At 32.3% G+C, this 19,537-nt stretch overlaps 3 protein-coding genes across 3 annotated transcripts; 2 read left to right on the top strand and 1 right to left on the bottom strand.

Moving 5' to 3' along the window:
• Positions 1–542: 542 nt before the first annotated feature.
• On the bottom strand, positions 543–8,894 carry LOC123703102 (UBX domain-containing protein 6). The gene is made up of 9 exons (XM_045650987.1): positions 8,753–8,894; positions 8,100–8,423; positions 7,633–7,766; positions 6,837–6,978; positions 6,066–6,160; positions 4,887–5,040; positions 3,593–3,750; positions 2,932–3,061; positions 543–904 (listed from the first exon to the last, which is right to left on the bottom strand). Exons 2-9 carry the CDS (start codon positions 8,340–8,342, stop codon positions 629–631), a joined length of 1,332 nt encoding a protein of 443 aa, XP_045506943.1. The 5' UTR covers positions 8,343–8,423; positions 8,753–8,894; the 3' UTR covers positions 543–628.
• Positions 8,895–14,647: 5,753 nt separating this feature from the next.
• On the top strand, positions 14,648–16,534 carry LOC123703042. The gene is made up of 5 exons (XM_045650913.1): positions 14,648–14,779; positions 14,928–15,042; positions 15,140–15,247; positions 15,476–15,778; positions 16,497–16,534. Exons 1-5 carry the CDS (start codon positions 14,762–14,764, stop codon positions 16,532–16,534), a joined length of 582 nt encoding a protein of 193 aa, XP_045506869.1. The 5' UTR covers positions 14,648–14,761.
• Positions 16,535–18,117: 1,583 nt separating this feature from the next.
• LOC123703041 lies at positions 18,118–18,834 on the top strand. Its single transcript, XM_045650912.1, has one exon. The coding sequence runs from the start codon at positions 18,118–18,120 to the stop codon at positions 18,832–18,834; it is 717 nt and encodes a 238-aa protein (XP_045506868.1).
• Positions 18,835–19,537: the final 703 nt, after the last annotated feature.

Below are 19,537 nucleotides of genomic sequence, written 5' to 3'. Positions count from 1 at the left end.
AAGTCAAATGACATCTCATTTTTTAATTGACGCCTCTGAAAGTTATTTAACGTTAACGATATCTTTAACGGGTGAAACGGCGGTTATGGTAAGTTTTAAAATTATGAAGTCCTCTATATTATTTAAATTATAATTTTAACCGTTACTTTAATGTTTGTCTTTGCTAAGTAGCATGGTGCAACCAAGCTTAAATGTGACTAATGGGTAGAGTAAATTTTACATTTTTATTTCAATCAATAAAACAAGAAATATACCATCCACTAGGTTGAATTATGCATAACATACATAATGTGTACTTGGAGTGGTTAATATTACATTTTTATATTGTATATGGACGCTAGAACAAAAACTTTATATAAAAACCCATATTTTGGATAGTAGCACATACATACTTAAATTAAAAGGGCTTGTTCTTTGAATATTTCACTATATAATATAGACTGATATATTTGAATGACAACAAAAAAAAAATAAGGAATACATTTTAAAATCCGTTTCAAGTAAATTCCTACATGGATCAAAATTTATAAATGCAAAAAAAATAAACTTCCAAGGCTTTCCAAAGGCAAGTAAAACCCTTCACACAATCAATCCAAATAAATAAAAAAATAATAAATACAAGAGCCAATCATATTTCTTGCACCAGAATCATGATTTCAGGTTTCAAATAAACATCTTTATTGGGACTATTATTGATTTCTTCAAGAATGGACGAATGCCAGGCGAAATTTAATATACTTGTGGGTACTAATTTAAGGTCAATTAATGTTTTATTGGAATCCTCGTCTATATTTAGTTTATGACCCGTGGGTGTTGTTAGGACGAATGGTAAGTCACTATGTTCCAGATTTTCTCTAAGGAAGTCGTGAATATCTTGATACTTCTCGTAGACTGAAAATGTTCCCTGTAACATAAAGGTATTAATTTCTTGTGATAGAAAACAAAATATTATATTTTATTCATGAATATGTACCGTTAATAAAACCAATATTAATATTTAATACTATCGGATTATATTTATAAAATTGAATCGCAAAATGTGTTGGTAAGTGCATGACTCGAGAACGGCTGAACCGATTTCGTTAATTCTTTTTTATAATATTCCTTGAAGTACGAGAATGGTTGTTATGGAGAAAAACGTAAATATTTAAAGAGAAAAACGTTATAAAAAATTAAATGTATTTAAGGACTTAGAAATGTATGTAGTCCTTAATATAATGAGGTGCAATGATTTAAATAAACTGTTCTTTAACACACATACAATTTAATGAAGTAAAATTGCCTTTAACACAATTTATTTCCAATTACATTGACCAGCTTTCTAATTTTTTATACAAAATATGTACTAATCACTACAATATCTATATGTCGTGGTCATATCGTAGATTTGATCATTTCATGATATGAGTGGCCATTTCACGAAATGGTCGCATATCGTGAAATGGCCAACATAGTTTGATCAGATCGTTAAATCGTCAACGTTTCACGATTTGGTCATCCAGATTTGGCCAGATCGTATAAAATATGAAGAGTTCATAAAATATTAAAAAATTTCAGGATAACTATATTCTAAAAACTTGTTTAATGTCATTTAAGTTAGTGCCGCGGCAGCGGCCGGCGAATGCCAGAAGCGAATCGTTTTTGCAATAGAAAACAGTTAGGTTAGGTTAGGTTAGACTTTGATAAACAACGCACGAGCCGAGCGAGCAAAGCGAGCGTGCCGCGGCAGCGGCCGGCGAGTGCCAGAAGCGGATCGCTTTTTAAAAAACAAACAATTATAATAATATAGTAGTAGTTTCTTAAATTATTTTATTTAAGTCGCATTTTTTCTTAAATACATATAAGATATCCAAATTTTCCATAGTACTCGTACCTCTTCGTCGTAAATTCTTTGCTATGACTTTCTTCATAATATTGTTATTAAACGAATTATGAAGTTTTTAACTGCGAATAATTTAATTTTCGCCAGCGGCCGCCATCTTATCACATAAACACAGAGCTTGCAGCGCCTCTACCAACGATTAATGTAACTATTTTACGATATGATCAAATAATTTTGATCATTTCATGAAAAAACCGTGCGTTAATTGGCCATATCGTGAAACGATTTCTTATCATTGATCTGCCCAAACCACATCATGATGTGGCCAAACTAAATTGGCCATTTCACGATATGCGACCATTTCGTGAAATGGCCACTCATATCATGAAATGATCATATCTACGATATGACCACGACATATACATATAATAAATCTGTAGAAGGGTCAATTCTGTACATTGAAAATATTGAAAAAATAAATACCAGGGGGTGTTACTGGATCGATACCAAACCCAAATATGTGATTAAAAAAATTTTTGTCTGTCTGTCTGTCTGTCTGTATGTGAAGGCATCACGTGAAAACTAACGGTTCGATTTCGATGAAACTTGGTATAATTATACCTTATTATCCTGGGCGTAAAATAGGATACTTTTTATCCTGGAAAAATACGGAGAAAAAAATTAATCTTAATTTTTCAGTTTTATCCATAGACGTTGTTCTGTAGAACCGCGAACACACGTTGCGTATTATTACAGGCCTAGCCGTATTTGGGTTCAATAGATATTTATAAGATGTCATTGTCAGAGTTACTCAAAATACAGAAATAAACCATCCACGCGAAGACCGACATCCGCGCGGAAGCTAGTACATAATATTATTGAAGTTATACTTCTTTTGGCGCGATGGAGAAAAATGATGAGAGTGAATTTTTACGACCTAAAGTTAACCGCATGAAGTTAGTTCTAGGTGGTATGAAAATTGATAACCATGTTCAAGTTGTATATTCTAGTATTTTTTCTATACGCCAAAGAAGTATAACTTCTAACGCGTGTACATAAGTATACACAATCTTTTTTTTATTTCTACTAAATATAAAGAAAAAAATTACCTGAAGTAAAATCCCATCTGGAAAGCGTATCCTAATAATAGCGAATTTGTATTTCCTCATTTCTCGTAATTCATCCTTTTCTCTCATAGCTTTAGTGCGCAACATTTGAGATCTTTCTATAGCTTCTGCCCTGAAAATTAAATTATTTATTAAATAACAAAGAAAAAGAAAAGAAAACATCATAATATAACACTTGGGCCGTGATCTACAAATCTATATCCAAGCCAAAAATATAGTTTTTAGAATATTTGTCAGTTTATCTGTTTGTCTATATGTATGTCCGGGCTAAACTCAAAAAGTACTGCATTGATTTACTTTAAAATTGGAGGAAGAACATAGGATAGGTTTTATCCCGGAAAGCCCCCAGGAACGGTAACTATACGGGTTTTTTTGACTATGGCTACGTTCTTTGTTATGCATATATTATTATTTACTAGCTTTCCGCCCGCGGCTTCGCTCGCGTTTTCAAAGAAAAACCCGCATAGTTCCCATTCCCGTGGGATTTCCGGGATAAAACCTATCCTATGTGTTAATCCAAGTTATCCTCTCTATGTGTTCTAAACTTCATAGTAATCGGTTCAGTAGTATTTGCGAGAGAGTGACACACACACAAACTCACAAACTTTCGCATTTATAATATTAGTAGGATAGTAGGATATACCTCAACTGCTGTTCCCGTTTAATTTCCTCCGGAGTGAGTGCATAGAACGAGGGCGGTAATTGCACCTTATTGGCCGCTTGAGATGGTAACAACACTTGTAAGTTCCTATCCAACTCTAGTTGTATGGGTTCCGCTGAACGGAGGGCTTCTATAAGTGTCTGGAATTTGGATATAAATAAGTAAATTTATTTTCTAAAGTATAGTGAATATAACTAGCTATGTTATTCTGATATTATTAATAACTAGTGGTCCGCCCCGGCTTCGCCCGTGGTACATATTTCGCAATAAAAGGTAGCCTATGTCCTTTCTCGGGTATCAAAATATCTCCAAACCAAGTTTCATGCAAATTGGTTCAGTAGTTTAGGCGTGATTGAGTAACAGACAGACAGACAGACAGAGTTACTTTCGCATTTATAATATTTGTAGGGATTAAAGTGAAACTCACACATACACTACATCGTCTCAAACTTTTTGGTCTGTGTAGCGCATGTCGCGTGACGCACGATACGTACGATAATTATTATCGTACAAATACGATAATTTTTAGTTAAAATGTCTATAGTGTGAAAAAAGTTTCACTTTTACCGAGGTTTCATAAAACCACACAACATTTTTTTTTTAATTAATTTATTTTCTAATGTATAGTGAATATAGCTATGTTATTACTACTTATAATATTACTAGCTTACCGCCCGCGGCTTCGCCCGCTTTCTTTAAAACGATTTGAGATTTAAACTACCCTATCTCTCAAGTTGGATCGAACTGCACATGGTGTGTGAATTTTATTATAATCAGTTAAGTGGTTTAGGAGTCCATTGAGGACAAACATTGTGACACGAGATTTATATATATATTATAAGATTATCGAGGTAAGGATATTATTATTAAGTATAGAAATACGAAATTTTGGAACTTTGTTACTAAAATCATGCAAAGATTTAATATGTTATGTATTTTGATTTTGCATGGTTTTGTCCGTACAGTTAAATAAATCTATTCGATAAGCTTTAACAATTTATTTTTGTTTTTACTTTTTTATTATGGTATAATAAATACCATTGTTTAAATAAATAAATTACTTATTTATTTGTTAATAATTATACTTTGTACATCTGAATGCATACTTTATATAGTGATAAATGAATAAATTTTGAATTTGAATTTGATTTTGAATGTACTTTTTGCTCTTCAATGCCTTCAAAATATCAAGTAACATCACACACAGCCTCACACCTTAATAATTTTTAATTATTTCTTGTATTTCCAATTTAAACAATATTAATAATAAACTTACCACCAAACTCTCGACAGAAGGCACATTATCCTTGTTAAACACAAGGAAATCTTCCTCGTTCCCTTCGTTATTGAACAATTTCTGTTGAACGAACCCAGCCGCTAACAATAATTCCACAGCACCTTCTATCGGTTGCACGCGGTCTGTGAATGCTCTGAAATTGTTGATTTTATCATCAACTAGAGGTACGCCCCGGCTTCGCCCGTGGTACATATTTCGCAATAAAAGGTAGCCTATGTCCTTTCTCGGGTATCAAAATATCTCCATACCAAATTTCATGCAAATTGGTTCAGTAGTTTAGGCGTGATTGAGTAACAGACAGACAGACAGAGTTACTTTTGCATTTATAATGTTAGTATGGATTAATGTTTAAAATAAGTAATATCTACACTAAAATTTGACCGCCTCCTTGGTACAGTGGTTGACGCGTTAGCGTAGAACTGAGGGCTCCTGGGTTCGATTCCCGGTGGAGACGGATAAAAAAAATGTCTCAGTCTGGCAGGACACAGAAGGCTGATCGCCCACTTGTCCCTAAAGAAAATCGATCAGTGAAACAGATGTATGGATAATCTGCCCCTTACCACACTTGGGGACATGGGACTTCACTACATTACACTAAAATTATAAAGAGAAAATATTTGCATGTAAACTGTAAAACTACTCTATCGATTTACACTTTTTGTTACAGTAACAGTGCATTTACATCAAACGACCATAGAGCTCATCTTGATCTAGGCAAGAGCATTCTTTCGTGATCTTTTAGTGTAAACGAAAACTCGTATTCAATGTTGTTCAGTATTATAACATTGCATAGAATTTTTAAAGCACTAAGAACAACGAAAGAATACTTTACACCTGCTACTAAAATAATTTGAAATAGTGGGGTTAGATAGTTTGTTTGATGTAAATGCATCGTAAGAACATATCACACAGATCTTTATATATTCTGTTATGCCATTTTTTATCAACAGGTATAAATAAAGACAAAATTTTGTGTATTGTTTTCTAACCTAGTGTGGTGTTTGGGTAAATATTTTTTAATAATTGAAAATCAAATAATTTGTAGTAGTTATAAAAAATGCACAATTTAAATTGTAAAATAAAATAAATTTAAGTTTCCTACCTATTTATTTTCTACAGTAGTGTTCATAATGATACACATGATAGAAATTGCCTTACCTGTTGGACATTCTTATTTTCTGATATTTCTCCTCTTCAGGGTAAGTCACAATGTTCTCTAAATACTTGCATAGTGTCTCTACACAGGTATCAATCTGTAAATTTATATAGAAATGAATAATATGTGAAAGAAAAACAATATTATAAAATGTTTGTATCAGAAATGAATACTGTTACACATGCTTGCTCAAATATTTAGTTTCACATTTTCTATTCAACTACTTACTTGTTTTTAATTTTTTACAATTAACGTCAAAATACTTCAATAAAATAAGACATGAATTTATAGATTTGAGGTTAGAATAAGAAAAGGCAGAAAGAATACGAAAAATGTGTAAAATCAACAAATGTTACACCTCTTCTAACTAAGGGCTGAAATGACCTGATAAAGCAGAAATACAATAAAAACTTGAAAAAGTTCCTTTCGTTTTGAAATAAGTATTATAGGAGGTATAATTAAATAAATTAACAATATTTAGGAGTTAAATGATAAATGAAATTAGTGAAGGAATGCTAATACACTTTTGCTATAGTGCATAGCACTCGGAGAGCTGAGGATATTTCATGATACGGTTTCACCCTCATCACTCTGCTCCTGTGGTCTTAGCGAGATGATATAGCCCATAGCCTTCCTCGACAGATGAGCTATCTAACACCGAAAGAATTTTTCAAATCGGACCAGTAGTTGCTGAGATTAGCGCGTTCAAACAAACAAACAAACTCTTCAGCTTTATAATATTAGTATAGATTAATTAAATACACACAATATACCTTTTCCCTATTATTGTTACACGACTGTATAATAAGACAGGCCGTGAGTCCCCGCTCCTCTTCCAATTGTTCATACAGGAATGTTTTTATGTTTCGCTTCCATTCGTCGCGAGGTAATATGTCGTTGCTTATTATTGGACATCTATAATTAAGAATTTACTTATTAATTACAATAATTTTTGTTTGGATTGTCTTTCTTTTGGGCCTATTTCTGGAGTGAAATAAAAGTTCACATAATATATAACAAGATGTTTGATGCACTGATGCCATTGGTTAGTGACAAGAAGCTTATATCTAATACACTGGAGATTGCACTATGAACGTTGACTTGTCACGGGAAGGTATGACCTTGAATGACGCCTGGTTGTTTTTTGTCCCTTTCACACCTAACTTGGCAAGTTGGTGTGAAAGGGATGAAGGAACAGCCAGGCGTCATTCAAGGTCATACCTTCCCGTGACAAGTCAACGTTCATAGTGCAATCTCCAGTGTATTAGATATATAAGCTTCTTGGTTAGTGATCACACTTTGTATTTGTTATGCATTGTTTTAAAATCAGTATATAGTTTACCGAAAAGTACATACAATATGTTACAATAAAATATATCCTATAGCTCCATTATACCTACTAACCACTTCATTCGACAAATAAAGGTAATTTTAATTTTGTATTTGTGGAAAATATAGCATTCTGCTTGTAAAATTATATCTAACCTTTCATACTCATTTATTAAATAATCCCCTACATAAATTTAATATTCATAGTTCATATAAATTCATAAATAAAATAATAGTTACTTGAAATAAACACCAGAAGCGGCAAAATTTACCGGCACTTCCTTTTCCATTTCTACCTTCTTTTCCACTGGGAGAGGTTCCCCTTCCACTTTTGAGTTTGCTGCTTCACTTTCTAGCTCCCTTTTCACTTGGGCCTGTAGTTTAATAATAAAAAGATTAAAATATAATAAAAACCAAATAGAAAAAACATTATCTACTTTGTGAAAAATTAAAGTTTTAATGAAAACTTGCTTCAATAACAAATATGTAAATTGCTCCAATTGGTTTTGAGATATTTTAGGAATACAGCTAAAAACAGGCTTAGAAAAAAAACTAAAAGAAAAAGACTAAAATAGAATGATTCTTTGTTAAAAGTAAAAAGATTCAGTTCTATATATTTTGAAGATAAATTGATTATTACATAAGCCTTCATCAAATACTACTATTCAAATAGCGTTTCTTCAATCCAATAACTACTAAACACATACCCGAATAGCAGCCAAGGAAGTATTAAACGCTGGGTTGTCTCTCTTCTGCGACAGTCTCGCCAGCGCAGCCTCCGCAGCCACCTTACTCTCCTCCGAAAGACCGCTCCTCTTAACCACAGGCTCCTCTCGCCTCACAGACTGGTTACTTATACTGGACTCACTTAACCTATGGCCAGGACCAGCTAACTTGAATTTAGCATCCGCTTTCTTTTTTTGAAAGAATTTCTTTATTTTTTCCGCCATTTTAAATGCGTGGTGTGTGTTCTTTTGGCAGTTTTAGCTTGGATACACTCTCTTTCAGTTGTGCTATTGTTGCTGATGTAGCTGTAAAACATGCATGAAAAATTACAATGTAATAATAAATCTAGTAAATTTTGCTATACATGATTACGATTTTCTATTAATTTAATATAATAACAACTACATATTCACTCAAACAAAGGTTTTAGTAAACAGTAGTCTAAACATTATTTTTATCAAGATAAAATATTACAGAATGCATCAATATGTAGAAGTTTTTGATAAAAACTATATGACGTAAGTCTAGAGAAAAAGGCGTAGGTACCTAGGGCAATGATTGTTCGTTGTTAATTAGCTTTAAAATTAAAGTAAATGGAACGGGATAATAGAATTGAATGTGGGAATACACTTACCGGGTTTCATAAACCGCTCAGATATCCGGTTTCCATAAACACGCCAAGATATAAAAATCAATAACAACGTAAACACTAGAATGATAAGGAATGTTTTAAGGAGCAATAATTGAAACTCGTTGAAGAAAAATACTTCCGCTAAGTCGTCGTAAAACGTGAATTCATTAAAATTAACAAGACTTTTAGGTAAGTTTTCGATTGGCAATGATGACACGCACGACTGAAAAAAATCTTTCGCGAAGCCCAGAGTATCCTCGATTTGAAGATACAAAGCTTCGTAAAGGGTGGAATTAAAACCCGTGTTTTCGAATAAAGACATTACACGTGTAAAATATACATGCAAATTATAATTTGCGCAAAAACTTTAAAATTATGAAATTTTAACATATGAAGTAGGCTGTATTGAAAAATAATCGCAAAATGCAACATTTGAAGAATAAATTGTCAACGTCGCCGTCAAAGTCATTAGTCAATTGATAAATATGGCAATCGCCAGATGACAGAACCATAAACTAAATATCACAAACGACGTGTCTTTTTGATATAAATTAAAATATAAACATAATAATATTTAATCATTCACTTTGACTATTCTTTGACTATATTTTTATAATTAGCATTTATATTTATATTTAGCATATTTAGCATTTAGATTTATAAAAGGAGTAAGTCAGATTTAAGCAGTTTCTCAATCGTTTTAGACCGGGAGATATTGACACAAAATTTCGAGTCATTTGTAACAGGATGGCGATGGTGTATACGCTGGTACCGGCGGCTTAGTTGCGTGGGCGTTAGTCGAACTCTTCGGAAAAATAGCGAAAGTCAAACGATTTGTAACACAAAAATTTTAAAATTTACCGATAGCCCATAAAAAAGAAGTAGGCGGTAGTGTCATGCCATACTTTTCCGGTGTGACTTACAGCCCGCCATACCGACGTGAATGTGTTGATTAAAAAAAACAATTCAACCATTTGTACCAGGCTAACTTTTGCACAGGTAACCATCGTCGTGCAGCCATTTACGAAAATCGCCATGCCATACTTTTCGGACGATTCCAAATGGTCGCCATACCGCCGAAAATCTGCAAAAAAATTTTTTTCTTGTTGTTTTATAAACACACATCATATTAAAATGCAGTAATTTTTTTCAAATTGTCTAGGTCGCATGTTAATCATGCAACAAATATAGATATTGCACTTTTTCTACATGTTTATAGAACGGGAAATACAGACAAAATACACAAATAAAAGTCATACAAAATTTGGGGTTTAACTATGATGTGATGCAACTTGTAAAATATCTAAGTGCATTAAAAGTATGAGCCACACATTACATCATGATTTTAATAAAAATATATTATGATATAGACCTTGGAGTAAGTTCACAGAAAACCCATTAGTTGAATAAAGACTAGTATTTAAAAATTATCAGCAAGCATTGCAGAGCGCATTTATGCTGGAAGTTTAAATGAGTTTAGGCACGCAATTTTGCCATTTGAATTATTGATATGATGACGTTTTGCAGTTTAAATTTCTGTGAATCCAAATTTATAACGTCCAAATTACCTTCGAAACATTACACTCCCTTCATTGTTGCTATTTTTATTAGATAGCATATTTTGCATCACCTACCTTTATATTATCACCTATATTATAAATTATAATAATATTATTATCACGCTAAGACCAACAGGAGCGGAGACATGCGGGTAAAACCGAGGGGCACAGCTAGTTTATTATAAAGGTAAATCTTAAAGATATGTCGGAGAAAAAAATCAGTAATGAGAAGCGTCTCTGTTTATAAGAAAAAAAATTACCTGCGGCAATTATTACTGTAAATGGTTATTTTATACGAAATCGCATGAGATTTGATAACTTCTACATTGATCGTAATAAAGAGAAAAAATTTTGTAGGTACATTGCGCTGCTTTTCAATTTTCATTTCGATCTACTCGGTAGTTCAATCTAGATCTAATATTATTTTCCTGGTCCCTTTGTGGGTATGGGTTAAATGCAATATGCATAGCGATTTTCTTTACCTACAACTAGGTGATCAGCCTTTTGCTAGTCCCCACCGGGTTTTAAAGCCAGGTCCGTACTTATCTTATATCTACGCCTACGGGCCACTCATTGTATCAAAGAAGCGGTTTGTATGTTCTGAAATGGTAGCACAGATTAGAGTTTGGCTAACGAAAGATGAGACTGGCTTTTTATTTCGAAAATTTATATGGCAACACTTATAATTACGTAATTGTCAATAAAACCTGAGTTGTTGATGTGTCAAAGTGAAAATTATTTCCGCAATTTTAGTGATTTCTAATTGAAAACGAGACGAAAACATTGAAAAGCGACTTAAAAAAGGTTCTTTTTACTATGATTAGTAAATTTGAAAAGAAACAAGTTAAAAGAGATGTATTTTTCAAGGAAAAACAAGAGTGTTTACGTGAAATATCTCAATGCATTGTTAAGTGTGACTTTGATATTTTGATACTATTCATTTTGATTGTATTGTTTAATATTTATTATTTTGCAGGTAACATGGATGATACCAATAGTCCAGTTATAAACTATTCAAGCAACAATAAAAAAAATTGAATGATCTGTTTCGTTCAAAATGTTTAAAGACACAAAATCAGTATCTTGACGAGATTTCTTCTATGACCGGACCATGTTATTCGTGTTGAAGATAGTATAAAAAACGAGATGGAATAACTGCAGAAATGGAAGAGTTCATAATAAGAGTCAGAGATAATGATAGTGATTCTTACTATTCATTCACGGTTTTTCTTGCTTTCATTCGGTGTTCTTTTTTGTCTGTCTGTATCACTTAACTACTTTATTACATAAATCAATATTAAAAAGATGAAGAGTTTGTTGTTTTTTTTTGCTCGTAAGAGAAAATAATAAATAAAAGTATTAAAACTATATTTCCAACTATAACCTAAGTTGCCATATGTTGATTTTTTGAATTTGCCGCCTTTTTCCAGTCTCATTTTTCGTTAGCCAGACAATAGTAAATATTACCTACCATAGAATAGTTAATATTACAGATATTACTACGTTGGCTTTGAAGTTGGCATTTACAATTTATCGAACATTACCTTTAATAATGTTAAAAAGTTTTAAAGTAACTAATTTAGGTACTAGAATCTTCCTATCTTCCCCAGATGATAATAACATGATAATGTTATTTATATAAATAACATATTGTGATGCTGTGAAGATATATTTACTGTCATATTGTAAAATCTCAGTAAAAATATAATATGGGAGTTAAAATATAATAAGTACCTTTTTGAGCAAAATATCTACCGATAAATAATGAAACGTTGATTTGCATAACTAGTAAATCTCATTAAACGTAATTAACTGATATTTAAGATGTGATCAAAAGATACGTGACATGTTATCTTAAAACAATTCCTTGATACCACTTGATACACTTGAAAGTCATATTTTGCCAGACCGCTGTCTTGTTCATCTGATAATTTGTTTTGTCATGTGATAGGAATAGGATAAATTTATCCGCTTATTTCTTGTAACTAGCATTAGTTTATCTAACACTCAATAAAGGTACTTTTATTTAATCTTTGATCATGTCTCTGTGGGGTGTTGCTTCTTTGAAGTTGTATTTTTCAAGCAAATATCATGTTACACATCTTAGGAACTAGTTCTCGACCTGAGATGCATAAGGTCGAATGTCGACATCAGAGTAAAATATCTTTATTAGTCAACTGAAACCAGTATCTCGCGCTCTTTCTATGCATATAACAATCATAATTCCAGCTCTTTTTGTTCTGATAATAATACAAAAGCATAAGGTCGAATCTCTCGAATTTCCAAATTTATATTGTGGAATAAGGCTTAATAGCAAGTACAGTATTTATGCTTAAAATTTTGGTTTAATTGGAAAGTCGAATATTGACTTCAGCTTTTATGCTTTTAAATTATTTTATGCGTAACGAAGGGACAATTTTGTCATTCGACTTTATCCTACAAGGATTGTTGGCAAAAATAATACGTAATGTCAGATAGAACTTTATGCTTCTTGAAATTAAATAATTGGGATGTCGTACCTTGAGATATAGTGTTATGTCCGAAATTTTATTTGTTTGGTTAAGGTCTACAAACATAAATTAGTCCTTATGCCTTAAAAAAGTGCTACTTTATCGTTGTAAAAAAATGCCTATGTGAAGAAGAAACACTATTCCATTGACTTTGTGACCACAGATTAAGTATTAGTTACTACGTAATTTGTGACCGCACACCGACGCGATAGAATGACATCGGACATTATCGCCGGTCACTCGGCCGTTTTTGGCGCCACAATGGTTTGACCTATCAGCGCATAGCACCGAACGGGTGCGGGGTGGCGCGTGCGTTCTGTTTACAAGCAAAGACAGCAAAGAGTATAATGTATAATAGGGCATAGAGAGCCCTCTTGAAGCATATGAAGGCCAACCTATTTGACTTTGACTGGCGACAATGAGCCCTCTGGATTTTGGGGTTAGAACTAATTCCATATACCTACATACATATTATATACGTTAATATACATAGGTAGTAGGTATATTTTTTTTATCACTACTCTTCTATAAATAACGACGCAATTTAATTTGAATAATCATTTCAGGCAAAAATAATATGTGCCTGGAATAAATGCTCACATATTATATTTGCGTCGTTATTGAAATAGGAGAGCGATATTGTTTCAGAGAATACCTACAACTGATTTATTTTCAACATTTTAGAAATAAGACTAAGATCTAAATGATTACAAAATGGATGGTTTTTAAAGATTTAGGTGATTTAAAAAAAAACTTTTCAGTTGTAATAATTACAAGATAATTAGCTTATATAATTAGTATTTATATTAGTTTCATTATATGAATATAAATACGGAGTCTTTAAAAAATGAGATATTTGGAAGTGCTAAATAGGTATAATTCAGTCAAATTTCTTAAAACAAATTGAAGTACTTACTAAGGATAATGAAGAAAACGACAATAAAAGAAATTAGTTCTTTATTTTTTAAATGCTTTCACATATTGTAATATTACATATTTTTAAGTACTTATCTAAAACAAAACTGTCCGTGCACATAATTTTCAGTAAAACGTTTTGAAAGCCTGAACGTAGGGCTCGATTCAACGCACTTTCACCACACTTTCACGAGAACTATAAACTTCACACGATTATCAACAAAATGAACTAATTAAGTAATTTTAACGTAAATAAACTTCACCGTTCACGTATAGTCGCCGCCATTTTATGACAGAATAATTATCAAATACAAATTACAAAAAAAAAGTTAGTCAATGTTACCAATTAATAAATCATATTTAACACTTTTCATGTAAATTAAATAAGACGTTTTCAGTATTTTATTTAGTTAGACGCACTATTTTTTTATGTAAAATATTTTCCTGAATAATTATAGTTCTAGATAAGATAGGTACTGAATTAAAAATCTGAGATTATTGTTCTAATTCATTTAAACTTTGAATAAAGAAAGGTTTTCATTTGCCTTATTTTACTGCATTGATTTCATATAGGACAACACTGAGAAGCTTTCAGAAGATGTTGCAAGTTTATTAATTTGATACCATATGAAGCGATTGAAATCGCAAAATTATTTATTGGAATTTGAAAAAAAGTAAGACATGCATTCGATCTATTAAAATAAAACAATGTTTAAAGAATAATTTCCATTTATTTAAATATCTTTATTCACTTTGCAAAAACTTCGGAAAGTGCGATGCCATCTTTTGGGGATTTAATATAAACTTATTTAAATAAGTTTTTACTCGCCAAAGTATAGATCGCGTGGCTTTCTTTAATAAATGTCAGTTTGTTCTAAGTGTCCCCCCCCTGAAAGACAGCAAGTCTTGTTACTCGCGCGCGAGTTGTTATTATTGTGCCGAATTATTACTTCTGATTTATTTAATTGCTTGTGGGTGAATTAGTGGTGACTATTCAAGGATTTTAAGTACTTATTAAGTACTAAGCAATGGATGGCGAAGATCAGGTGAGTACAAAACCTATAAATAGGTATCTACAGATTTTATATCGTCAAGTCCTTTGGTGTGCATTAGTGATATTTTATCGGTTATAGTAGGTACTCATTTAAATAATTATGTTGTGAATTTAGGTTACATATGTATTATTTTTTTCAGGATGTTATGTTCACCCAATTACTCAATAAACGACGCAAACTAGTCAATCTTCGAAATTTGATTAATTCCCGTAGTAAAGAAGCTAAAGCTAGCGATACAGGTGCTTCAGTGCCCGGTAAGTTAATTTCATACATTTCTACTTGTTTTAGAAGTAAATCGGTATACCTAAATGTAGGTATGTAAATTATAATCAAATTGTTTTGTTTTATCAGAGGACGACATACGAAATATATACGAGAATCCAATTGCAGGGCCAAGTTATTGTCATGAGAAGACAAAACATGAAGTCAATGCGCATATATTTGAAAGTGATTGTTTAGGTAAATACTTTTACTTACCTTTACATCTTGTTTTAGGAATGTAACCAATCAATCTGTCTAGCTTTTCTTCCAACATGTTGGATTCGACTTCCAGTATAATAACTAACTGTACCTACCTACTAACACTATGCCTACAGAACAAAAAACACAAATATTTTCATTTCATTTATTTAAGTTATGTTGAAAATATTGGTTGTGCTTACGTAAAGTAAGTTTATTGTGTTACAGATCCTGGCCAAGAATTTTCCGATTATGATAGTGATGATAGCGTTAAAGACAAGACTTACGAACCACATGAAGATCTTTCGGATGGCAGCTACGTCAGTGGTTCGCCAGAAAAAGTCTTAGCTCTATCGAGGTGTTTGAAGGTGAAAAGAAAGCTTTCTTTTTCGGAAAAATCGCCTGAAAGGCAAGCTAAAGTGAGAAATAATGAAGATATTAATTTAATTACTTTAGACGATCTTCTAAGTCCACGAAAAAATATTATATCTGCAACTTCAGTTTTCAATGAAAGTCCTAAAGAAAACGATCGTTGCTTTGCTGCAACAGCTTTATTTATTTTTTTTTTATTTTTTTATTTTGGTAGGTAATCCAACAGCTTTACATTTTATAAGATTTTACTATTTTGTTGATTAATTGAACAAATTGCCAATAAGGATTACAACATATTATTCTTAAGAATAGACCATAAACTAGAAAGGTATACAATAATATTAATAAAAAACACAAAAATAACTACAATACAAACTTAGTTACTTAATGTGTGTGAGCGCATGTATGTGTGTGTGTGTGTCTGTGTGTCTGTGTGTGTGTGTGTGTGTGTGTGTGCGTGTAGGTGTTGCGTGTGTGCTAGTGCTTGTTTAAATAACCATTTATTTTAGATATTTCATTAGCAAAGCGTTGTTTAGAGAGTAGGAAAATGTCAGCACTTGCGTACTCTGCGTTGTATACACGCATAATGCGGTTTAACACACCGTTTCGTGCATAATTAGTGTTAACTTTAGGGATGGAAAATAAGTTAGTCTGACGCGTACGAAAACCGGGTACATTCCTGTGCCTCCAGTGAATAAGGGAGTAAGACGAGTTATTCCCTTTGGTTTTTATTGCACCATTGGATTCAGCTCGTCAAAATACACAACATATCAAAAGGTCATATCTCTAGCTGCATCCTAACCCAGTTTTTCGAATGACCCAAACGGTATAAGTAGGGTGTGATAAACGGTATAAGTTACCTTATCCATCATTTTAGGCAATCGCAAAGGAACTATTCGTCTCGAGTCAAAATAACCCACGAACACAAAGACATATGTGAAGTTATACTTTTTGAATAAAGACTTAATTCATTTTGTTCCATCCGTGCTAACACTATTTTAGTATAAACGCAGTTGTGTCATTTTTCTAACATGAGCATAAAGGAACAACTCTTAGTGTCATTGGTTCAAGTGACTACATGAGACAGTTTTGCATTAATGCCGTGTTACTATTGGTCTATTTGAATACTGCACGGAAACAACGGACACTATTCCTTTTTGCTTAATAATATTTTTCAATCTTTTTTTATTTATCAGTTAACATGGGATACTAATAATATTTCTGTGGAAATTAACTATTTTTTGCAATAGATATTAAAATACAGTTTTAATTAACACATTAAGTGCTAATATTATATTCCTTGTTTATATAAATACAGAACGATAATTGAATCATCTAAAAAAAGCCAACAAAAATGTTAAACTTATATTTTCTTCTTATATTTGGGTAAGTTTTATAAAAAATAACTAGTTTTTAATCTTTTTTATTTATTTAATCTAACTACAATAATACTATAATTATAGACGCATAGAAAAAAAATTTATAATCAGTCTTGACAATTATGAATATTGTGTTCTCTCTCATATAGCGTTTTAGCCACTATAATTTGCCTTTTTATAGGAAAAAAATCCGCAATATCGAAACTATTTTGGTCCTGCATTATCGTAAACATATTATGGATACTGGTACCATATATTTTGAAAAAATTTGGATATTGTCACGTAGAGTCTCTTCAAGTCGTATTTGCATCCAAGGCACCTTCAAATCTGTGCTTAATTTTTTCATAAAATCTTTGCGGCTCATTGTTTTTTCTTTATTTATCTATATTATTTTGATATTATAAGATATAGAAATTGTTAAAATTCCATATCATGCCGTAAAATATTGCCACTGACCACCTATAACTTTCCCTGTAAGGTAACTGAACATACCTACAGGAATATGGTTTTCGAGCTTCTCTTATCTCTTAATAGTGCTTGTATCCTCAATGTATAACCACCATGACATATTCGGTTTTTCTCCAGACAACATCTTCAGCCACCCAATCCTCTTGCTTGGAGTCCAAATCCAGCGAAGGACAATAATCGTCATTTACTAAAATTGAAGGTTTTTCGTCCTAGTGTTAAAGTTTTCTGGATCCTATTTTATACTCAATATATAGTATATATGACTGATGATGACTTGACTTCCGGTGACTGTCAAAGTAATACGTACAATTGTTGTGCTCCGCTATTTAAACCTCAATCATCTGTATAAGTTATCCATATTTGGTGAAAAGTGTAATTATTCATAAATAAACATCGAAATTGCACAAAAATCATCGGGAACTAAGAAAAGATAAGTTTCCAACAATTGAATTTACTAATTAATAATTCCATATTTCAAAGCATTTCGATAACCAACAGCTGTTATTGACAGATGTCACATATTTGACAAGTGTCAAATACATACTGCCAACATAAGGAAAATATCGGGAGTTGCCATTCGAAAAAGATAAGGGAAAATATAAAAGTCGGGTGACACGATATTGACCATAGACTAAAACTAAATTTTTTAAAATGAATAATGAAGCACTTTTTGACAAACTTAAAACCGAAATGCAAAACCAAACTAAAGAAGTCTTAAATAAAATGGATGAAAAACTAGCACCTTTCACACGAGAAATTGAAGAATTACGATTAGAAAATAAAATTTTAAAAGAAAAAATAGCGAATTTGGAGAAAAACAGCAGATCAAACAACATTATTATTTATGGTCTTAAGGAAACAGAATCATCCCAAACAGATCTTTTGGAAAAAGTAACCCAGAAACTTACTACCCATCTGAACATTACGGTTGAACCTAAAGATGTAAATAAGATTTATAGAATCGGAAAAAAAGACACTGTTGGAGGGAAAACTAGACCAATACTCATGGCATGTGTTAATGGTTGGTTAAAAAATACAATTATGAAGAATAAGAAGAAACTTGGTGATGTTTACGTATCGGAAGATTTTCCTAAAGAGGTCTTGCAAAAAAGAAGAGAACTACATGAAAGGGTCAAAGAAGAACGAGATAAAGGGAACTATGCGACTATTAACTACGATAAACTTATTATTAAAGATTATTCTACACAGACAAACAACCGGAAAAGGGATCTATCCATATCACCAACTACCCCAATCCAGCCAGAGAAAAACGTACCGACAAAAAATAAGAAAAACGCATTCACACTAATGAGAGGCCGATCCAACTCTACAACATCTCTAACTGGAAAAGTAGAACACAACGCATAGCAAATACCTATCAGCCACCGGAACAATATAACACAAACCACAATAGAAGAACTTAAAAATACTTTCCCCAAGCCGGTTGGTCACCGTGGGGACAACGACCAACACCCTCACCCCTCAAAAATGAAGCGCAACCATCTGTTAAAAATCTGCACCTACAACGTAAGATCCTTAGCATCACAAGAACGATTAATTGAACTGCTGCATGCACTGAAAAGCGTAGACTTTGATATTATAGGACTGAGTGAAGTAAGGAGAATGGGCTGCAAAATCGAAGAATTACAGGAATACATACTCTGCTATACAGGAGAAACAAAGGGACTATATGGCGTAGGATTTTTAATCAAAAAGCATTATAAAAATTGCATAGTAAATTATAGTGGAATATCTGAAAGAGTAGCGGTATTACAACTTAATCTAAACAAACAACTTCTTACACTTGTTCAAGCATACGCACCTACCGAAAAAGCGAGCGAGGAAGAACTTGATAGATTCTACAACGATCTTAGGACGGCCCAGGAAATTGAAGGCAAAACCGTATTCGTTATGGGAGATTTCAACGCCCAAATAGGACAACCATCTAGTCATGAAAATTTTGTAATGGGTAAATTTGGATATGGGAGACGGAATGCTAGAGGTGAAAGATTAATTCAATATGCTTGCGAACAAAAACTGTTTATAATGAACACATATTTTAAAAAGAGGC

This window comes from Colias croceus, chromosome 25 (genome assembly GCF_905220415.1).
Source record: "Colias croceus chromosome 25, ilColCroc2.1".
In the NCBI taxonomy this organism is placed as follows: Eukaryota; Metazoa; Arthropoda; class Insecta; order Lepidoptera; family Pieridae; genus Colias; species Colias croceus.
Note: the sequence above shows the minus strand (reverse complement) of the source record. Positions and strands in the feature narration are given on the sequence as shown.